At 43.3% G+C, this 19,664-nt stretch overlaps 1 protein-coding gene across 1 annotated transcript in view; it reads right to left on the bottom strand.

Annotated features, from left to right (window-relative positions):
• ADAM9 (ADAM metallopeptidase domain 9) overlaps nt 1-19,664 on the bottom strand; it is a 30,871-nt gene that overhangs the window by 2,811 nt on the left and 8,396 nt on the right. Inside the window, exons 2-21 of the mRNA XM_072846398.1 lie at nt 18,072-18,169; nt 16,601-16,665; nt 15,423-15,501; nt 13,394-13,470; nt 12,447-12,636; nt 11,557-11,622; nt 11,000-11,071; nt 10,102-10,271; nt 8,737-8,818; nt 7,827-7,960; nt 7,453-7,624; nt 7,239-7,331; nt 6,809-7,004; nt 6,174-6,279; nt 5,228-5,411; nt 4,476-4,556; nt 3,425-3,530; nt 1,568-1,706; nt 978-1,080; nt 232-359 (exon numbers count right to left, since the gene is read on the bottom strand). Of these exons, the coding sequence (XP_072702499.1) occupies nt 232-359; nt 978-1,080; nt 1,568-1,706; nt 3,425-3,530; nt 4,476-4,556; nt 5,228-5,411; nt 6,174-6,279; nt 6,809-7,004; nt 7,239-7,331; nt 7,453-7,624; nt 7,827-7,960; nt 8,737-8,818; nt 10,102-10,271; nt 11,000-11,071; nt 11,557-11,622; nt 12,447-12,636; nt 13,394-13,470; nt 15,423-15,501; nt 16,601-16,665; nt 18,072-18,169 (2,341 nt within the window). The remainder of the gene's footprint in view (nt 1-231; nt 360-977; nt 1,081-1,567; nt 1,707-3,424; nt 3,531-4,475; nt 4,557-5,227; nt 5,412-6,173; nt 6,280-6,808; nt 7,005-7,238; nt 7,332-7,452; nt 7,625-7,826; nt 7,961-8,736; nt 8,819-10,101; nt 10,272-10,999; nt 11,072-11,556; nt 11,623-12,446; nt 12,637-13,393; nt 13,471-15,422; nt 15,502-16,600; nt 16,666-18,071; nt 18,170-19,664) is intronic.

Below are 19,664 nucleotides of genomic sequence, written 5' to 3'. Positions count from 1 at the left end.
TGAAACCTGTTAATCAAAAGGTAGCCATGACAGGGTATAAAATGAATGCTACGGGTAACAGCACTTTAGTTCCACAGCGTGAAACGAAGGAGAAGCTTCTTTCAATAAAAGGTCAGTCCTGATTGCATATAATACGCGATGAAATACCCTAATGCTTACAGAGATGAAGGCAATGACAATCTGTATACATCAGTGCAACTGCCAATAGTTATTTGCAGGAACTCAACCAACCTTGTCGGCAGCTTCTGTGGCTGTGGTGCCTGGTATTGCAGAGACGGGTAGTAAGACTGGTGGTAAGCCTGCTGAGGATGCTGGTTAACTGGGTAAGATGGAACAGGAAAGGTATTTGGTTCCATATCCTATGAAGAAAACATAACAAGAACGTTCACAAATTTGCACTTAGGGAACTGAAATATTTATTTCGTTAGTTAAGTGACATTTAAGACCACTTGCAAACAAACCTGGACATGTCAGAGTTGCTCTTTCCTTCTGAGAAACTCAGTAGAAAGAAGCAACAGCAGTCAGAACAGTACTGTATTTTGGAAAAAACCAGAAAGGCTGATCACGACAAACGTTTGAGTTGTTCTGCAAGTGTGCTTTGGCTAGTTATTGCATTCAGAGAGATAACTGGTCTGCAAAGGACTGGGGCTAGGGAGCTGGCAAGGATTACTCCCCTCCTCGGGTGGGGCAGGGGTTTCTGGTGTAACGGAAAGGGGGTAGCAAAGCAGGTAAATTGCTTGCCAAGCACAGCCCATAAAAAAGCTTAAGCAGTGGGAAACCGAGGAGTTCCCCCCCCACACCTTAGGAAATAATTATTCTCTTTGCCTCTTAGCAAAGAGAAAACCCGATTTGCAGAAATGAAAAAAATAAAACAACTTCGAAGCTTTTATTAGGGCAAAAATTAGATAAACTGCTTTCATCTGTTACTTTAGAGTAACAGATAGCAAATAAAGTAATGAAAAGTGGATCATTCCTACCATGGGTGCACCTCTTGGAGCATAAGGCATGCCATGTGAAAAGCCTCTGTGGTGGTAGTCTCTCGGTTCAGTTTCTGTCCTAGGAGGTGGTGACTGAAGTGACCTGAAATCCGATTAATATGGACTGTGTCAGCGTATAGCCTTGACAGAATGACAATGCAGGCTATGAATCCAAGCACTTCAAACCCCCTAGATGGATTTACACTATCTTAGCATATATCTAATGTCAGGAAGATAATATCTGCCACAAATCTAATAGACAACATAACTCTTTTTCTGTTTAGGACTACGACAGCTTCATTTTGCCACTTTATACCAAAGATGGGACCCAAAAATATAAAACCTATCACCAATGCACGACAACAAACATAATGGTAAAAAGAAAGTTCTCTGCTCCCTCAATTTAATATGAATTTATCTTTTCTGTCATTGCCTGGGGCGAGCTACATGCGTCATTTGGTGCAGGGGCCTTTGCCTGCCATGCTGGGACTGGAATACACCTCCATACTTTGGCATTGGCTTGTGTAAACAAATGTCTATGGACTACTTCAAAAGGGCAGAGGCAAAGGTAAAAAGGAGACTATACTTACGAATGGCAGCGTGACATTAATCTTCTACAGCATCGCTTCAGCCTGTCTCTTTTTGCAAATGCCAGAGCAGCAGCTATAAGGAGTGGGAGGACCAGGAAAAAAAATACCAGCAGCCCATTTCTCAGTGAGGTGTCTTTGTCTGATGGGGACAAAACGACGGAGAAGAAAAAAAGTATTACATGGAATTACCACCCCTTGACTCATTGTAGCAGTGAATACTTGGTAGGATTGGTTCTACAACTATTTTCCATTTTTCATACAAGAAAAAACTAAAGAATCTAGTACAACTGCAAGATACATGCCAAATATATTCTTTTCTGAGTATATTTCACAGGGATTGTCTGGTCAAAGATGAAAGAACTGTATGTGCCATGACACCCTGCGCTATAACAGCATATTGAATTACTAGATCAATACCTAATTTTTCTTCCACTACATCACTGTGAAGATCTTACGAGCTCAACTGAAAGAGAGGAAAACAGAGCTTCTGCCCTTTGGTCTGATCCTAAATCTTCCTCTTCTCCTACCACTTCTCCTGTTTGCTGCAGCAAAGGAAGTCAGGTTCTTAACAATCTCCACATTTTTATATGCAGCAAATTTCTCCACTGCAGGCTGTGCAAAAAAAGCGCTTCCCTTTTTTTGTCTGATGATTTGAGGCGTCTGTCCATGCTTCAACGTGATTCTCCAGTCTGTTATTGCATCAACAGAGTGTCTAGCTTCCCCCCAAACCCACACCATCTTACGAAAAACAGCCTTCAAGATCATTCTTGCAGCTCATAGAAGGGACTATATCAATCCCATCTTTATATACTCCACATGGGCATTGCACAAGTTTTCTCCAAATTATAGCTTGGATTTGACTTCCTGTTTCATCTTCAAACTGTCAGTGAGAAAAGTAAGCTTCACAACCTCTTTCAGTTTGCTTTCTCACGTGCATTAACTGTGCTCCCCTGCCCCAGGCACCATTTTCCCACTCTTCACATTCAAACATAGATACACGTATCTTCCAAGTACATAGATACATCACCTTGCCGCATCAAACATTGACCTAGTACCTTTCCTGGGGTAAAAACTACACGAAAAAAACCCACAAAAATCCCTCCCCAACCCATCTTTTCCCTCCACCAAAAAAAAAAAAAAAAGCGAACTGGAAGTCTGCAAACAATATAGCATCACAAACCTCTGTATCTCCCCGTTTCTTTACCACGTACCTCCCTTCCATACTGTAAGTTGTTTGGGGCAGGGACTACGTTTGTATTTACTACCAAATGAAGCATGCTGTCTGCACTCAGATAATAAACATTAACAAAATAGTGACTTGTCAACATGCGTTGCCCTAGCCCACCTCGGCCAGATGTTAGTCCTGCCTGCATTGCAGGTGCACATGCCGCTACCTGCAGATACCAGAACAGGACAGCTACTCTTCTCTGCCACCACTGCTAGAAGCAGCACGTCCTTATGGAGATGCAGATTCACATCCATGGATTTGAACCCACATCCTCAGCCAAATTTCCTGGTTTGTTTGGATCTAAGAATGGAAAGGGCTTCAATTCCCAGCTTGGATACAGAGAAGTCCAAGAGGCTCTTGGTCCAAGGTGGCAGAAATCACCTGAAGGCAATTAAACCCGCCCAGTTTCTTTACAGATCCCCAGCATCCCAAAAGAGAGAAGTGCAACACCTTGAGCCCAAAACCATAACTAGAATTGTTTGCAACCGAAACCCGGTGAAGAGCCAACCACCAGCGCTTCAGCCACCAGAAGTCAGCTGCTTCAGAGCAGTCAGGCACTCTGCACTCAGCCCAGCACCGCCCTTAGCAAGACAGGCCCCCAGCGCTGGAGCTGCCTTACAACCACTTGCCGTTATAAGGAGGTCCGCTGTCCAGACTTCCTCCGTAGCCTTTAGTATCACAGTAAGGAGGGGCCCAGCCTGCTTCACAGTGACAGTTCCTGTTGTTATTGCACACCTGCATTTAAACAAACAAACATCACAATAAGGTCTATTTAGTAACTTAAGTTTCCATATATTTAAAAGCAGCATGCAGTAGCCACGACTGCTTATTCTGTCCCTTCCATATCACCCAGCCTGGAGAACTTTAACCAGTAACTCCCACGCCAATTCTAAATAGTCCTTGGCCAGGCGCCTCAAGATTTCACATGACTGAGCAAGCACAGCATTGTTCAGGATGAGCTTCCAAAGTTTAGCTATCCCAATGGCTTAAAGAGCATGGCTTTTGCTTTTTTTTTTTTTTTTTGTGAGATGCAGTTTCAAATTACATTAGTAATACTGGAATTGGGAATTCTTCTTGCCTGGCAAAAAAATATCATCTTAAGAGCTTTTGTCGATGATTTTTTTGATACTGTTATAGGCTCTCTTGCCCAGACACATTTTATAGAGAGTTTTACAGTTAAACAAAACAGAAAAATTAAGTTCCTATCCACCATTTTAAAACTTGCTCAACTTGCATAACTTCAGTCTAATTTCTGCTGACTGTTAAAGGCACTTTTCTCATTAACAGTACCAAAAAGCAGCTTTTTATAGCAAAAACCCATCCTCAAGAACCCCACAGAATTTTTTTAATCACTGCATCTAGCATCATGATTACTTTATTCCACATTAGTTACAGCTTTAAACAGAGAAGGGCAAAAGACTTCCTAAGTGCAAGAAAGGCTAGTATATAGACACTACTGATTAAGCACAATTACAGTGTACCTGGCTCAAACTGGGACTTTTGAGACAAAAAGTCTGTTTACATATTTGCACGGTCATTGGCTCTAAAAATTGAGTGTTCTTGTAACAAAGATGTCAGAGGACCTCACGCAGAAATACTGCCAGTTATAGCAAAACTTACAGACTTGGCGTTCATTGTAAGTGGACTATCAGTAGGAGCAGGGGCTCTTGCTCTACTTACCCCATGCCCGTGACACTGCCTCTCCACGTCACAGTCGTAGTTCAGAACAGAGGCACTCACACACTGGAAGTGCCTGCAGATCTAGGGAATTGAGATGCACACAAATGAAGCAAGATGGCATTTCACTGACCTACCCTTTCTTTCCCCTCCTGCGTTCCCCGGCTGCCTGCTCCACAGCGCGCGGCTCTGCAGCCGCTCTGTGCTCACTGACCACAAAGCAAGCCTCAGACTCATACGTGATAAACCCCAGCTCTACAGAAACACGGCTGCTCTACAAAAGGCTTCTCAGTATGGGGTCTGAACTGTCGCTGGAAGTCTTTTGTCTCTAGTCTGAATGTAAAGGAATAGCAATTAAATTGTGCGCAGTAAGGATATGTGGAATGCACATTCCTCTGCTGGGGCTAAGCTTCTAGGCTTTTTAGTTTAGTTGGGTTTTAATTGAAAGTTGTCTTAAAGGCATTTGTGTGTGCCTAGCTCTTCCTGCTCATTGACAGAGCAAAGATTCTGGCTCTTAACTTACTTAATTTCTTTTGCTTCATCTACAAATGAAAGGCTCATTACTGTTTTTATGCACATGCACTGCAGTACTAGGCAGTGTGGGGAACCAACGGACTCGCTCAGTTTTGCATTAACTATGGGCATCAAAAAAGTTAATGGCCATAAATATTCATGAAACAATGCAGCTGAAAATTTTATTTACATGAAAACCCCAAACTGCTACTTTAAGAAATCACTTTTTGCTTGTTAATTACCTTTCCAGTATCACATTTGGTGCCTTCATTCACCATTCCTGGGTCCGGGACATCAGAGCCTAGCTGGAAATCTACACCCCAGCACGTGGTGCCTCTAATGGGAGTCTGGATAATAGCAGGCTTAATTCCAAAAACCGGCATAGTTTTCACATTTTCACATTGCAGCTTCCCACACATGGCATTCCTACAACATCAACATATGAATACTGTAGTGAGACTTGAATTTATTCTGAGAAAAAGACTACCACGCATTTGATATGACTTTTTCTTTCTACTGGAAGACACTACTTGAAAATTAAATTGAGGCAACTCGCCAAACAAAATTGAGCTGGGCCTCATTTCAGTGCTGAAAGGGTATGGATTTATCCCTTCTTTCTGTAAGCTGCTGGGATCTTTACATTAAAGAAAACATGATGATTTGCTACTCATTTTTCTGTATGTGAACATCTTGGGATAAGAACTATCAATGATGGGAGATGTGGAACACATTCTCCTTGCCATAGCCCCACGCGTGGGGCTGAACGCATGATGCACGGATCCCCTGAGGTCACAGAACACTGCATGCACGGGAAACTGCGGCACGAGCCTGAAAGCTTCAAAACCAGCTACAGAAGAACTAGCTGAACATCCAAACTAATTTCAACTATTATGTGCAAGAGTTAAAGCCAGACAATCTAAAACAAAAGTCAACAAAACTTAAAACTGAGTAAGTGTGGGAGCTTTAAGTGCTGATAACAGCTTCAGAAATTAGGATAAAACACATCTTTTCTAAGCGATCTCACTGTGGTTTCAGAACGATGCATACATGTCAGTAAGGTTAGATTATGGGATAACACGTCTCTCCCCACTGCACCTGCTAGAACACCCCAAACTAATACTACAGCACCTGAATAAGGATTCTCAGTGATACATTTAGGATCTTCTTGATGCACTGGGCTCAACTCACCAGCTGGAACACTTCTTGTAGTCATGGCCATGGAAACCACAGTTGCCAAATCTGTCACCCTTGGAATTCACTTCAGCAAAACAAATGTTGGGGGCTGCTTTGGCTTCTGCAAACAACAGCCCATCCCCCAGAGAGAGGAACCGAGTTAAACAGGGGCAGAAACATCTCATATCATCCTGTCTCCTTTACCCAGAGCAATTATCCTCCTACACCTAGTATTTTCCAAGCAGCACAGAGCGCTTAAGAACTCGATCAAAACAATAAAGAGGTGAAAAATGTCAGCACTACAAGGTTCCAAGTTTAAAAAGAGAGAGAGAAAAATAGTCACTGAACACTGAGTCAGTTATACCATTTGATATTTCTTCATGGCTCCTTTACAGCCCTATACACCGGAAGCCCCACTGTAATAGGAATGATCAGTGTAAGAAAATTACTACTTGAATCACCAGCATAGCATTAAATGTAACAAAGGAAGAATGTGTGAAGGCTAAGCCATAAACACCACTATTTCAAATCCTTTGCCAAAGCCAGCTGGTCTTTGTTACAGGAAAACAAATAAATATATTTTAAATAAACTTAGTGTATTCTTTTAGCTATGTCTCCTAGAAAAATTTTAACACTGTGCTCTTCCTTACTTGAGCCAAAGATGTCCTGACACTGTGCATCGTAGTACTGGCAAACACCATTGTAACAGTAGGCTTCCTCGTTGTGGCACGGGTGACCGTTCTGAACGGTGAAGTCCGGCTGGCAGAACTGGGACGTGCCGTTGCAGTACTCTGGCAGGTCACACTCGTTGTTACTCGCCCGACACTCGGTTCCTCCAGGAAGGAGCTGAAGAGAGAGAGGAGGGGGAAACTGCATCAGAAAACAGAAACCTTACAGCAGAGACGAACACTGCACCCGACCCACAATATGTCCCCCAAAAAAGGGCATTGATCTGAAGCCCTCAGTGGGTGCTGTGTCCATGCATGACAACTCCCTCTCACAGATGCACTGGCTAGGCTAATGCTCTCCTTTTCTCAACCACTGAAGAACACTTCCAAACATTACATTTGAGTCTCTTACCTGGCAGTTTTTACAGCAGTCGCCATAAGCACATTCAGCACCAGATCGGAGTCTGCAAGTCCCTGCTTCACAGCAAGGATCGCTTTCACATTCCTGAAAATAGAAGTGCTGTGAATGTCAAGAAATCGCACCCTCCGCCATGCAGAGTCCCCTCTCCAGCGAGGGGCACACAAGGCTACCCTGGCAGCACTCGTAAAACACACAAGCTACTAACCTTCGGTGAACCACAGTCGCACTCCTCCCCGGCGTCTACCAGCCTGTTCCCACAGTACGGGACGCTATAGGTTTCATCAGGCTTGGGAACGTTGAGCAGGCAGCTTCCACCTTTGTTGAGAGTTAGCTTCTCAAAGTCTTCTGCACTGCAGCTGCTGAAGTTCCTCGATCCCCTGCAACAGAGAACACAAGCTTATCTTCAAGTCAACCCACAAGCATTCTCTCAGTTTGTAGAACAAGGGTAACATTTGCTTTCCCCGTGAGCTGCAAGTGTGACACAACTCTTTGCAAGAGTACTTTGAAGATGAAAGCAACCTGCAAAAACTAAGCACATGGGTGGGGAGTTTGACCCTGACCCTTTTGTCAGTTACTTACGATGCTCCAGAGCTCATAATGCAACTGCTTGCTCCGCAGTGACAGACACGTTCATCATCATGGTTCATCCCCAGGTTATGTCCCAGTTCATGAGCCATAATCGATGCAAACATCTGTATACTGATTCTTCCAAACTGCACAAGAGCAAAACAGAAGAAAATTAGTGTACAGCTTATATTGAGAAAGTCAGTGTTTACTTATGTACCAAAAAGACACTTCTGTCATTCTGTCTCTACATTAACAGGCTTCTCGGACCAATTGTGCCTGCTTTCCAACCAAGTGCATGTCATTTGCTTAGCAGTAAGAGCCCTTAAATAAACATATTTGGGATGCTGCCTAACAACCTCTAGTTTCCAGTGCAGCTGCAACATTAACACAAAAACTAGAGTTCTCCACACCAGCCCAAATCTCCTTAAATATGCAAACTCCAATTCCAGTACTTCTGTCACTAGTCCAAGAAAATAAGATTGCTGGGATTGCCAGTTATCCGAGATCAGCAATTCAGTTCATTAATGCTCTGCAATTTCACATAAAGAGGGCAGTCAACCGGCACTGCTCTAGGAGTTCATGGCTGTGGAGGTCAAGCAGACACCAGAGGACAGATTTGAGAACACCCACAGCTCCCACATACTTCTAAGGCAGGGGGCTTAAAATGTCAGCAGAGAAATCCTGTCCCTTGTTCATGAGTGCTGCACACTGAGGAGAGGGAAGGCTGAGCAGAGGATGCAGAAGACTACAGAACAGTTGTGATCCAGTATCACGGAAGTGCTGGCAATGGTCAGGGACCACATAAAAGCCCCCACTAAGCCACTTCAGCTTTGTTATTAAAGACTGTGCACTTCCAGAAAGACTTCTGGAGTGCAAAACTCTTATCTTGATCACACGCACAGTATCACTAAAGATATCTCACCACATTAATGCCTCCTGCGTGGCTCTTGGAGCACACTGTTCCAACATAGGCCATTCCAGCTGTGCCACCAAACCCCTTCTTCCTACAGCCACGGGGAGAAAAAGGAAAGGCAATCATCCCGCCGCTACAGACACACGATACTGCCAACAGTACAGCCCGTCCGCACAGCCGCTCAATACATCACTTCTGCTTGTGGGGCACAAAATACTGCTTTTCCAGCTTTCCAACACTAACAAAGGAGCACTGCTAGGAGCACTACTATTGACTGCAGGTATGAATGTACCAGTTCAGCTTTATCTTTCTGTTCATGGTTCTTTTACTCTTTTAAATTAAGACAAGAGTTTGCAGAGAAAGTTATCCTCTTCCATATCTTCCCTCTACATATAAAGAGCTAAATGGTCCACCCTTATAATAATTTGTTTTAATTGGCTGTTGGCTGCCTTTCTACTATTGCCAAACTCCACAGATTTCTTTCCTTGTCAACTTCCTTTTTGTTACTGTCTTATTTTGTTTCTACACAGTTCTTAAAGTTTAAGTGCAACAGCACAATGCACCACAGGTTACTTTATATAAAAGAATTTTTTAAATGAATATTTTTCCAGCCATTTCACCCTCATCACCTGAACGGTGCTGTTCCGCCTCGGAGGAGGAGAGGCTCCCAGCTCCTGCGGGAAGGGGAGCTTCTGCTTTGCACAAGGGCAGGCTGGGCTGTTGCCCCATGCAAAGCGTGCTCTCATCTCTGCCCTTTCTCGTACTTTGGGCAGTGACTTCCTAAGGACCGCGCTATCTGTAGGAGCGGGAAGTGCACAGGGGCAGGCGTCCTGGAAGCGGGGCAGAGACAACAGCTCAGGAAGCTCTGCGCTAGTTTAAGGCTAGTTTAAGACAGATTAATGTCACGTGTCAGAGCTCAAACCACGTAGCTAGATTCCAGATACCAACTGCAGAAACAACTTTCACTCCATTAAAATGCAACGTTCCACACCAGGTTTATGCTCATTTTCAAGTGGAAAAAGCCCTAGATTACAAGTCTTACAAGTCTAACCAGTGTACAACCTGACAAAGGCTTATCTGAACTGAAGCTTTATACGATACAACATACAACATTGCAGGACATGCAGGATAGGAGAAAAAAAATTGTTATTTAGCAATATACCTCTCAGACAGGACAATGAATTCAGGGGCCACAGAAACCTTCTTAAAAATGCTTAAGTTGACTTGGAATGTTTTCACAAGTACATAAAACACAGCAAATTGCACTGAGTTCTCTGCTGAAATACAACGGCTACTTTTGATACTAGAGCACGGCTGAGCAGGCAGGAACAGAATAAGCTTCATAAGAGTCAAAGGGAGGGAACTGCAACTCACAGAACAAACTGGGCACTGTCATGTCTCCGGCGCAAAACAAGATTCTTCTCTCGCCACTGTACAAAATTTGCCAGAACATCACCAGCACCTCCGTCTGTGCTAATTATGTTTTCATACTTCCAAATCTCTAGACCAACCAGCACAATGCGGATGTTCAACATGATGTACATCTGGGGAGGAAAAAGAAAGGGAGAAATATTTCTGAAGACCTTCAGATAAGAACAAGTGGTCTGGCGATATGTATCTTGTTGCAAGAATCTACTTTTTCTGTTTGGGTTTATGGTTTGGGTTTGTGTTTTAATTTTACTACACAATTCAAATCACCAGAATGCATTTTCCCTGTAATTCAGACTTTCATTAGCTACAGGATCAATGAGAAAATCCAAAACAGAAATAAAAAGGAGTCTCAATCCTGACAAATAGCATCATCTGAAATAGCCAAGTTGAAAGACATGCTTTTTCTCTAACCTTGACAAATACTTAAGAAGTGCAATAATTGCAGCAACCTGTCCTGCCTCTCACTGTATGTACTGCAGGTTGGAAGAGTTCCCTAAATTAATTCTCAAGTATGATGACTGCAATTTAGAGGTGGAAAAGCTTTCATAGTGATGCATTCACCAAAGCCCACTGTCAATAAATACTGCCATCGCTTTGCAGCCCCTGCTCCTCTGGCACTCCTTCAGCACAACGTGCAGGCATGACTCCGAGTTCCATTAGTCATCAACACGATGGCCGAGGGAACAGGTTTAGCTCCTGGCTTGATAAAAACCTTTATTTCATTCTCACCAAAGCAGTAACAAAATGGACTCCAAGGCGGAAGTTTACACAAGTAAACAGAGCCGCAGAGCTGCTGCACACAGCATCATTCCCACTTATGCTCAGCTTAGCTTTAACTTACGCTGTCAAGGAAGTTTGCCAGTTGCACCATGTGTTCTCTGACTTCTGTTTCACTCTTCCCAAAATCTTCAAACTGCAAGACAAAGAAACTTAGTCATGAAGAGACAAAGACGAGAGTTAGAAAAGGAACAAAACATTTTAAGACTAGTAACATGAAAAACATTTTTGCCTGGCTCCAAATCTCCTGTCAATCTCCTGGAGATTGGCTCCAAATCTCCTGGCTCCAAATCTCCTGCTGCTAATCAAGACAGCAGCATCTTCGTTGCTATGGCTCAACAGCTCAATATTCAAGAGAAAACAGCAAAGGCAGTTTTTGCCACATGTTTTCCTTACATTATTATACTCCTTACTGATAGAAACTCTCCATGTCTGACAGTTTACTCTTTTCCTGAAGAGTATTGCATAGAACATGTTGATTCAGTTTTAGGTTAGGATAGTTGCATAACCTTGGCTAGAGTGTCAGTGGCTTTGAACAATCCACTTGGGAGTAATGAAGACTGAGGGCTTTTCAAGCCATCTCCTGGGGAGAAGGACAACAAAGCGACACACAATCCCTACCTTTTCTTTATCCACAACTATGAACAGCTCCACATATCTTGTTTGATGTAGGACCGCTCTCTTTCTCTGCAGAACAAAGTTTTAGACAACTTAAATTTTATTAATTCAAGTGTAAACAAAAAAAATCATGACACTGTCATATTTCACTTGATACAACTAGTGGTTTGAGAGACACACCCAACGTACACTGTGCCAAGATGAAAACAAGCCAAAACCAAGAAGTGTAATCCAATGCAATGACAATTTTTCTATAAGTGTTTTACACTAAAATTTAACTGCACAAGGATTTCCTGATTTGCTTTTGAAATCTTTGCACAAAGATTTCAAAAGCAAGGAACCTTTTTACTTATCACACAGCTTTCTTTGGAAAGACAGCTCACACTTTTATAAAGGAGCAGAAAGATACTAACAAGCAAACGCCAACGATCTTGAAGTAAAACAACGTTTTTCATACTCCCGCTTTTACTGCAATCTTGTTCCTGCATAGCCAGTCTTTAAACGACAAGGGGGACCTTCACACCAAACTGTTATTCTGATGGTTAGGAGAATGGAATAAAGAACACAATATTCTCCTGGCTTCTGATGCAATACTTTCTTAATGAGCCTCTGCAATGAGGGTAGTGTTCCTGCCCTTAAAGCCCCAAAAAGCTCTGACCATGAATAATCTAACGAGCCACTCGACTCTCACTGCTGTGTGCAGAAGCAGAAGTAAATTGCAACGACTTTGTTGAAGCAACTGAGTTCTTCAGCAGCGTAGAAAGCTCTCTGAATCGGAAACCTTTAGGTATGTGTTAAACCCCAGGAAATCTGATAAGCTGCTTCCATATTCTTAGCTGAACACTCACAAAACGCATTATGGGGGACTGTGGAGAAAACAGTGGAGTACTTACTCGCAGTAGCTGAGTCATACTGGGATGGTGATTTTCCTCTGTGTGTTCCCTTTCATGGTCTTCAGTGGTTACTCCACACATCGTGGGCTCTTTCTTCACGTTATCCAATCGATATAAAATGTGTTTAGAGCCAGAAGAGGAATCCATGGGCTCAATTCCGTAGGTGATGTTCCCTATTGTCACCAAACCCCTAAGATATGATAGTGTGCGAGAAATTCTTGCATTAAGCACAGAGGATAATTACCCAGATTTTTACAGTAAAACAAAGGAACAATTATTCTTTGATAACTAAAGGCATGTCTATATCTCAGTCCTTGCAAAAGAGCATGCTTCATTTCAAGCCTGAAAGCAGCCTTTCACTGGATAGGGCCTTCACAAATACAGCAAATTAAACATCTTTGAAAGAGTCTGCAATGCCCAAGAAATTAAGCCACAGGCCTTAAGCAGAGATGCTTTAGTTCAATTACTACTGCCACTTTGGTGACTGACATGGCACTGCAAAAAATCGAAGTCCCAAGAGATATGGAAATTAGCCCAAAGCAGAAAAAATTTCCAATCAAATTTGATGTGCATAAGCTTTAGGGCCAATTTTGTAAAATTTGCAGACTGGTATTTGACTTTCCATTTTTCCACTATGCACAGTTCTTTGTAGTGACCATCTATCCAAATTAGAAAATAAGCCAAAATTTGTATCAAAGAACAACTTCCTGTACACTTTGATAACAAACTGCAACTTATTTAATGGTATTTCAAATATCTGTTAACTACATGAATAAAAGATACCACAGAAAGACTGCACAAAGGCATACACTATTGCAGCTTGGCCCTGGTCAATGAATCCCTGTCTGGTTGAACAGTAGTTAAAAACAGAGCAAAAATTTTGTTTCAGGTTCAGCGAGCCGCAAGACTCACGTGACAACAGGGACACAAAAGACGAGCTGTGCTACCTGAGCCCCGAGCAAGTGCTGACAGCAACCACAGAATCCAGGGTCCCCTCCACGTATCCCTGATAATGGCAGTGATCCTATGCGGGAAAACAAGGGCGCATTACTCACATATTCCACGCATATCTGCACACCCAGTGTGATCTCTGATCACATAATTGCTACGCCTGCCACTGACCGGCCACAGTTACAACTTGAGAACATAATATGCTTTAAGTTAAAACTTACCACATGCCTTTTATCTACAGTCTATAGCTTCAAATATGCCTCCAGCTCTACCACAATGCAACAGCGTCTCCTTCACTAAGGTACATCTATAAATCTCCTCACCTGCCGTAGTGCCACAAGGACTTATGTATACGAAGCTAATCAAGATGCCAGGGGCGCAGCACTCCAGCTGGATCCCTGCCTCCCTGTTCTGTAAAGCAGGTGCTCTTCACAACTCAATGGGGCCAGCAGTTCATTACGCATTTCAGTTTAAAAATCCCACTCGCCCACTCAGTCATTCTACCTGAAGCCAGATTCAGAGCTGGCACTGCCAACACGTTATAAATACGAGGCAAGCGGGGCTCAGAAGCATTATCTAGCAACTGGATTTCTTAACTTGACTGTAAGCCATCCTACTCTTAAGTTCTGTCCTCCACCCTGCCTCAAATATTTTGAGGCCAGCCCCTCCCTACTGATTTGGGCCAAATCACCATTCAGCCTTCTAGAAAACAGTCCTGCAGAACGCTTGACTTGTACATAACCTCTCTCCAGCAAGAGGAGGGCCAACACCTGCTATCCTCGCCAACAGGCGCTGTGCTGCCGGAACTTTTCGGTTGTGTAGTACATCCCTCATCGGCCCTGACGAGACAGAATACTTCTATCTCGTCCTCTGTATATAGACATTTTGGAAACTAGACAAGGTGGCAGTATAGGGCAAATACACTCTATTTCCTCTGGCAAGTGCATTTTTTAACATTTTTATAGGGGTCAGGTAGATTATGTCGCCTGTTGTTTCAGCAATTAATGCAGAAAGCACTGAAGGCATGTGCTAATCCTTCAGGGTCGCTGTGCCTTTCATGACCTCATGCAGAGAAAGCATTTTTCCTCTCAGTCCATCACTTTTAGCTAGGAAGTAAATACTCAGCTGACTCAGGTGCTCTATTTTCAAAAACAAAATCCTATGAATCATATATGACTAACACTTCCCTTTCAAAGGAACAACGTTGATACATAAGAAGAGTGACGCCATTAGAAATACTCTCATGCTTTTTGTATCATGCAAGCTGCTTTTTACTCTTATTCTACGGAAGCAATTAAATTTTCAAAGGCAACCTATCAGGCAGCCTGCTTGTACAGAAAAAGAGGGCTGCAACTGCTTTTTCAGTGGAAAAACTCCAATGCTACGCAGATAACATCCTTCTCAAAGGTCCTCCAGACTCGATCTCATCCATCCCTTCTAGTAGTTCCCAAATTTCTGGACTAACGGATAGCCTGTCAACCCTCAAAAATTCTTAGAGTCACTAACAGAGAGCCTCGCACAACTGAAAAGATGGGCTAGCAGCTGACCATTCATTTTGACTCGTGGACTGATCTGGAAGACCACTGTGTGTAAAAGTAAAAGCTATATTCAGTCACTAGACCACCCCAGTTCTGCTCCGTGTGTTCTGGTCCCCGTGAGAAGCAAAGCCTGTGTCCAGAAGCGATACCAACACTGCACTGGGCTGTACGACAAGGACAGCACCACTCAGATAATGAGATAACTGACAGCTAGGAAGAGCATTTCCTTTTTAGAGAAGAGTAGCTTTTAATTAGACAGCAATCACCTCCACATAAGAAAATAATAAGGGTCCATTACAAGCTCCAGGCTAGAGCTTCATCCAAAAATCAAGGCTTCTCTCCAGGAAGAGTGCAGCACATGCATGGGATTAGAAGGTGTCCCAGCGAAAAATACAACTATCATTTTGTAACTCACGACTCCCTCATCCCATAGATGCTCAGCGTTCAAGTCACCTTCAGTAAGGGTATAAAAAGAAAGAAATCCTACCTGGATATCTGGATATTCAGATTGCAACTTCCCCTCCTTATTATAGGTATAAACTGTGAAATCTTTGGGCAGCAGTTCTCTGTAAGAAAAGGGGAGAAGGAATACAAGAGGAATTTCATAAAGTGACTGACGCTATAGCAGGGCAGTAAGATGATCCGAATCAAAAGTGTCACAAATACGTAAATTGCAATAAAATAGGGAAACATTCAAAAGGACCCCCCCCAAAATTAACAAAGAAATTGAGCATTTCCACAGCAAAATCCAAGATATCAGAATGGCAGAATCGTTAATGAAATCAAGTCAACCACCTCACCCCAGATAAGTAAAGCATCAAAACCCATTAAATTGAGCTAAAAGCTTGCTTTCATGCAGAATTAAAAAAAAAAAAAAAAAAAAAAAAAATCACAGTACTCTGCTGCATATGACTTCTCTTCCTCAGTTTCAGAAGGAAGTGCATTGGGAAAGTCTCCCATGATAAAGGCTGCTGACCGATACTGGTAAATCTCTTCAGGCGGCGTATCTGAATTCCCATGTTTCTGACAGTCAGGGGCTTGGCAAGTGTCAGCTAGACATCCCCGGAGGCTCGTACATTTAAATAATTCTGTCTCTTTTGTCTATTACAAGGAAAGTTTTAAGAAGCAATAGCCTGATAAACGGTAACTTGCTGTTGCTACAAGTAGCCCTTTAAAAATTAAACTCAAGACAGACAACATCTATATTGTCTCTAAGTTATGGATATTAAAGGCCCTGCATATAAAGTCCGCTTCCTTATTTATTAGTATTCTCGTGCTACTGAGACAGGAAAAAAAAACCTGAAACAATAAACAAAACCCAGAAGAAAGTGAAAATATTTACTTGAAATATAGTTCAGTTTGTTTATTTTTAGATGCGAAGGGAGAGAGTCATTTCAGCAATTGCCCAGATCCCCTTTGAGCAAACTACTGCTTCCTTCACTGGGATCACCAGGGTTGCTGGAGTTCAACAAAACTTCTGGCTGATAACCAAGACTGCATGACTGAATCCACTTTCGCCGTCCTTCTCTGCAGATTTCACAGAGCTAGCTTGTAACTGCACTTCTCATAAAGAACCTCAAGAATCGGAACTCGCGCACTACCTGCCAGCTTGTTATTTGGACACAACAGATAGAATTTAGTAATCTAAAGAAACTCATCACTTACTTGTTCTTTTCTAGATGAATCGTGTATTCTTTTCCCTCTATCTCAATAGCATACGACACCTTGTCCTGAATATAAAAAAAGTTGCATTTTACTCATGTTAATGAATAAAACATTCTTTGAAATCAACAAAAGTTTAGCAGCAACTGCCTGCTCCATTACTGCTACAACTATAGCACTCAAATCACTACTGTCACCTGCCATAACTCAGGACTACTCTCTATTGTTAGCCTTTTTAGATATAGCTGTAGCTGCTGGAGATGCAGCTCATACCAACAAAATTTAAACCACCTCCTAGAGGGATGCAGAACTCTGTCGATCTGAGCTGCCTCTCCCATCATGCTTCTTCCTGGCACCCCACCGCCGGTCAGGGCAGCGGGTGCTTCTTGTGCTCCCAGACGACTTCGCTGAGCCCACAAGACTTCACAATGAGAAGGTGACCACAGCCATCAGGATTTGCTCCGGTTCCCTGACATCCAGCAGACAAAATGACTGCCATGTCCACACATTGAAATTGCCACATACTGAGCTAATAAACTTTCCGTCTTAAATCTTGCTAGTTGCACCAGACCAGGAATAACCACGTGTGGGTGAGCCTGAACCCTATTTTATAATTGTCCCTTCCTCTGGAACCTGGCACCCCTTCCTGTGTAACTGGGGAAATGTCACATGAAGGAAGCTATTTCAAAATAGCTTTGTGGTTTTCTTATTCCTTGTTTCTAAGACTTCCACAGAAAAGCTCTTAGTTACAGCTGGAAAAGGACAATACAGTTTTAACATTCACAGTGAGCCAGTACCTCTACAGCCTTGCATTAGCCAAGTGCTACACACAGCAACTAGGGTCCTTAAATATTAAGTGGGTAAGCTGAATCACCTGACCACTACATTAAATATCACAGCAGGAGTACTAGTCAACGACTGCAATAAACTGCAAGGCATTTTTGTTAATATTAAATTCTGCCAATGTTTGTAAGATTTGTGACTAAACACAGTTGGTCTAATCCAAATACTTTGAAGTGTGCAGTCTTTAGTTACGTGGCTACAGCAGAATAATGTAGGCTGGAAAGTACCGCTGGAGGCTGTCTAATCCGACCCGCTGCTCAAAGCAGGGCCAGCTACAGAGTTGGCCCAGGCTGCTCAGGGCCTCCTCCAGTCAGATTTTGAGCATCTCCCAGGATAATGACTCCACCACCTCTCCAAAACTCATTCCAGTGCTTAACGACTCTCGTTATGCAACTTTTACACCTAGATCAAAAATCCGTTGCGGCAACTTGTAACCTCTGGAGCAGGGAGGTATGTACCGTAACTCAGCTGAAGGCAATGCTAGATGTAATACCTTTTGTACGGATGGATACTTGTTTGCTGCTAGATGAGTCCGATAGTGTTTTGTGAGAATTTCAGGTCAGTTTTGGGTGGACCTTGTTAGGAAGTAGAGACTAAACTGAAGGCATTTTTAAGACTGCCCAGTCAGTACCTGTACTGAGGAGACATCGGGAGCCTCTCGCCGTTCTCTTCCTAACCTCTGTGGGATTACAACTTCATAGGAAGACAACAGAGAAACCTGCTGGAAACCTAGAAAGCAGAACAGAAACACTGGCTAAAGAAACAAAGCAATCAGAAGTGTAAGACAAGGAAGAAAACGCTATTTCAGGAAAAGCCCCTCAGTGGGAAGGAGGCAGCCTGTGATTCCAGTTTAGGTCTCCAACTTATCACAGAGCCCTGAGACTGGGCTGCTCAGTGTGGGTCTGCAGCGCTGCACTGGGCAGGTCCCTCTGCGCTAGACTGGCATTGTTTCTTATCGCATACTTACAAGCTCTACTTTTAAGAAACAACAGAGCACCGCACTGCCAAGGCACCACACGCGATGCGAGAGCTGTAACCCAAATAGAAAAAGCCAAAGGCCCTGATGCACAGAGCAAATCTCAGAGCAAAGCACACTTGGATTGCCTTGTAAAAGGCCAGAGAAAACAACACACAGACAGCAGAGAAGACACCAAATTTTCCAGAAGGTTTCAAATCAAAAGCTTCGCATTCCAGTTACTGTCTTGCAAGTATCTATCTCATACACCATCACTTTTCATCAGCAGGAATCAGAGCATTTAACAAAGCAGGTCAGCACAGAGAGAACTTGTTCAAGGACACAGAGAAAGACAGCATCAAAACCAGGTGTCCTGTGCTGCAAAGCTGCAGAGCCACGCCAGCTCGACCATGCAGCCTCTCTAGATTAGCTCCCAGGGGCTCCAGCAGTTCCTGTGCTTCCTAACAGCATGGCAGCACAAAGCCAGCCCAGCAGAGCTTAGCCTTACGTCCTCGCCCTCCACATCACAGCCAAACTTCTGACACGAGGCCAGTACTACTCATTATGTTCTTAGAGAGCTCTTAAGGACCTTATAAAAACAAGTGAGGTGAAACAAATGCATGCAACAAAGTGGCCTTTTGCAGATCACTTTATAAATGATTTGCATATGCAACATCAGCCAGATCCTCCGACTGAACAACAACCAAACAAAAGCCTACGGCCCAAGTTTCCTTTATAAGGCACCAGTTTTTGCAAGCAACTGTTCTATACCAACTGTGTAAACAATAATAAATAGCATATGTAAATTACTTTTCCCATCAACAGTCTGGCTCAGGAGCTGCTCCCCGGGGAAGCGGGAGGTTGGTCGCCAGGGCTTGCAGGCAGGATTAAGAGCAACGGTTGTACTAGCTCATGGCAATGGAATCAGTGAGCTCACCAGAGGAGCCTGAGCTTCCCGACCCAAAGGTAGGGGGAAGGGGACAGTTATCCTCCTTGTCACTGTTATCTCCAGAAATAATCGCCACACATCTGGGGGGTGGTGAGGGGGTTTTAGTTTCTTGAGGTCCTCCAAAAACTCTCCGAGGGGGACCAAGATGCTGCATTCATTTAAAAAACAACCACTTCGAGCACACCAAAACTCACATTGCAACTCTGAAGGCGTCTGCGCCTTCGCGAGTCGCATGAAGGCACTGCGTGCTCGAAGCCTCCGCGGCAGGCCTGCTCCTTCGTTTGGGAAATGGGCTGGAGCTCCCATGCAGGCTTTAAATG

Source organism: Ciconia boyciana, chromosome 25 (assembly GCF_034638445.1).
Source record: "Ciconia boyciana chromosome 25, ASM3463844v1, whole genome shotgun sequence".
Taxonomy (NCBI): domain Eukaryota; kingdom Metazoa; phylum Chordata; class Aves; order Ciconiiformes; family Ciconiidae; genus Ciconia; species Ciconia boyciana.
The sequence above is the reverse complement of the archived record's forward strand: the minus strand, read 5'-3'. Positions and strand labels throughout refer to the sequence as shown.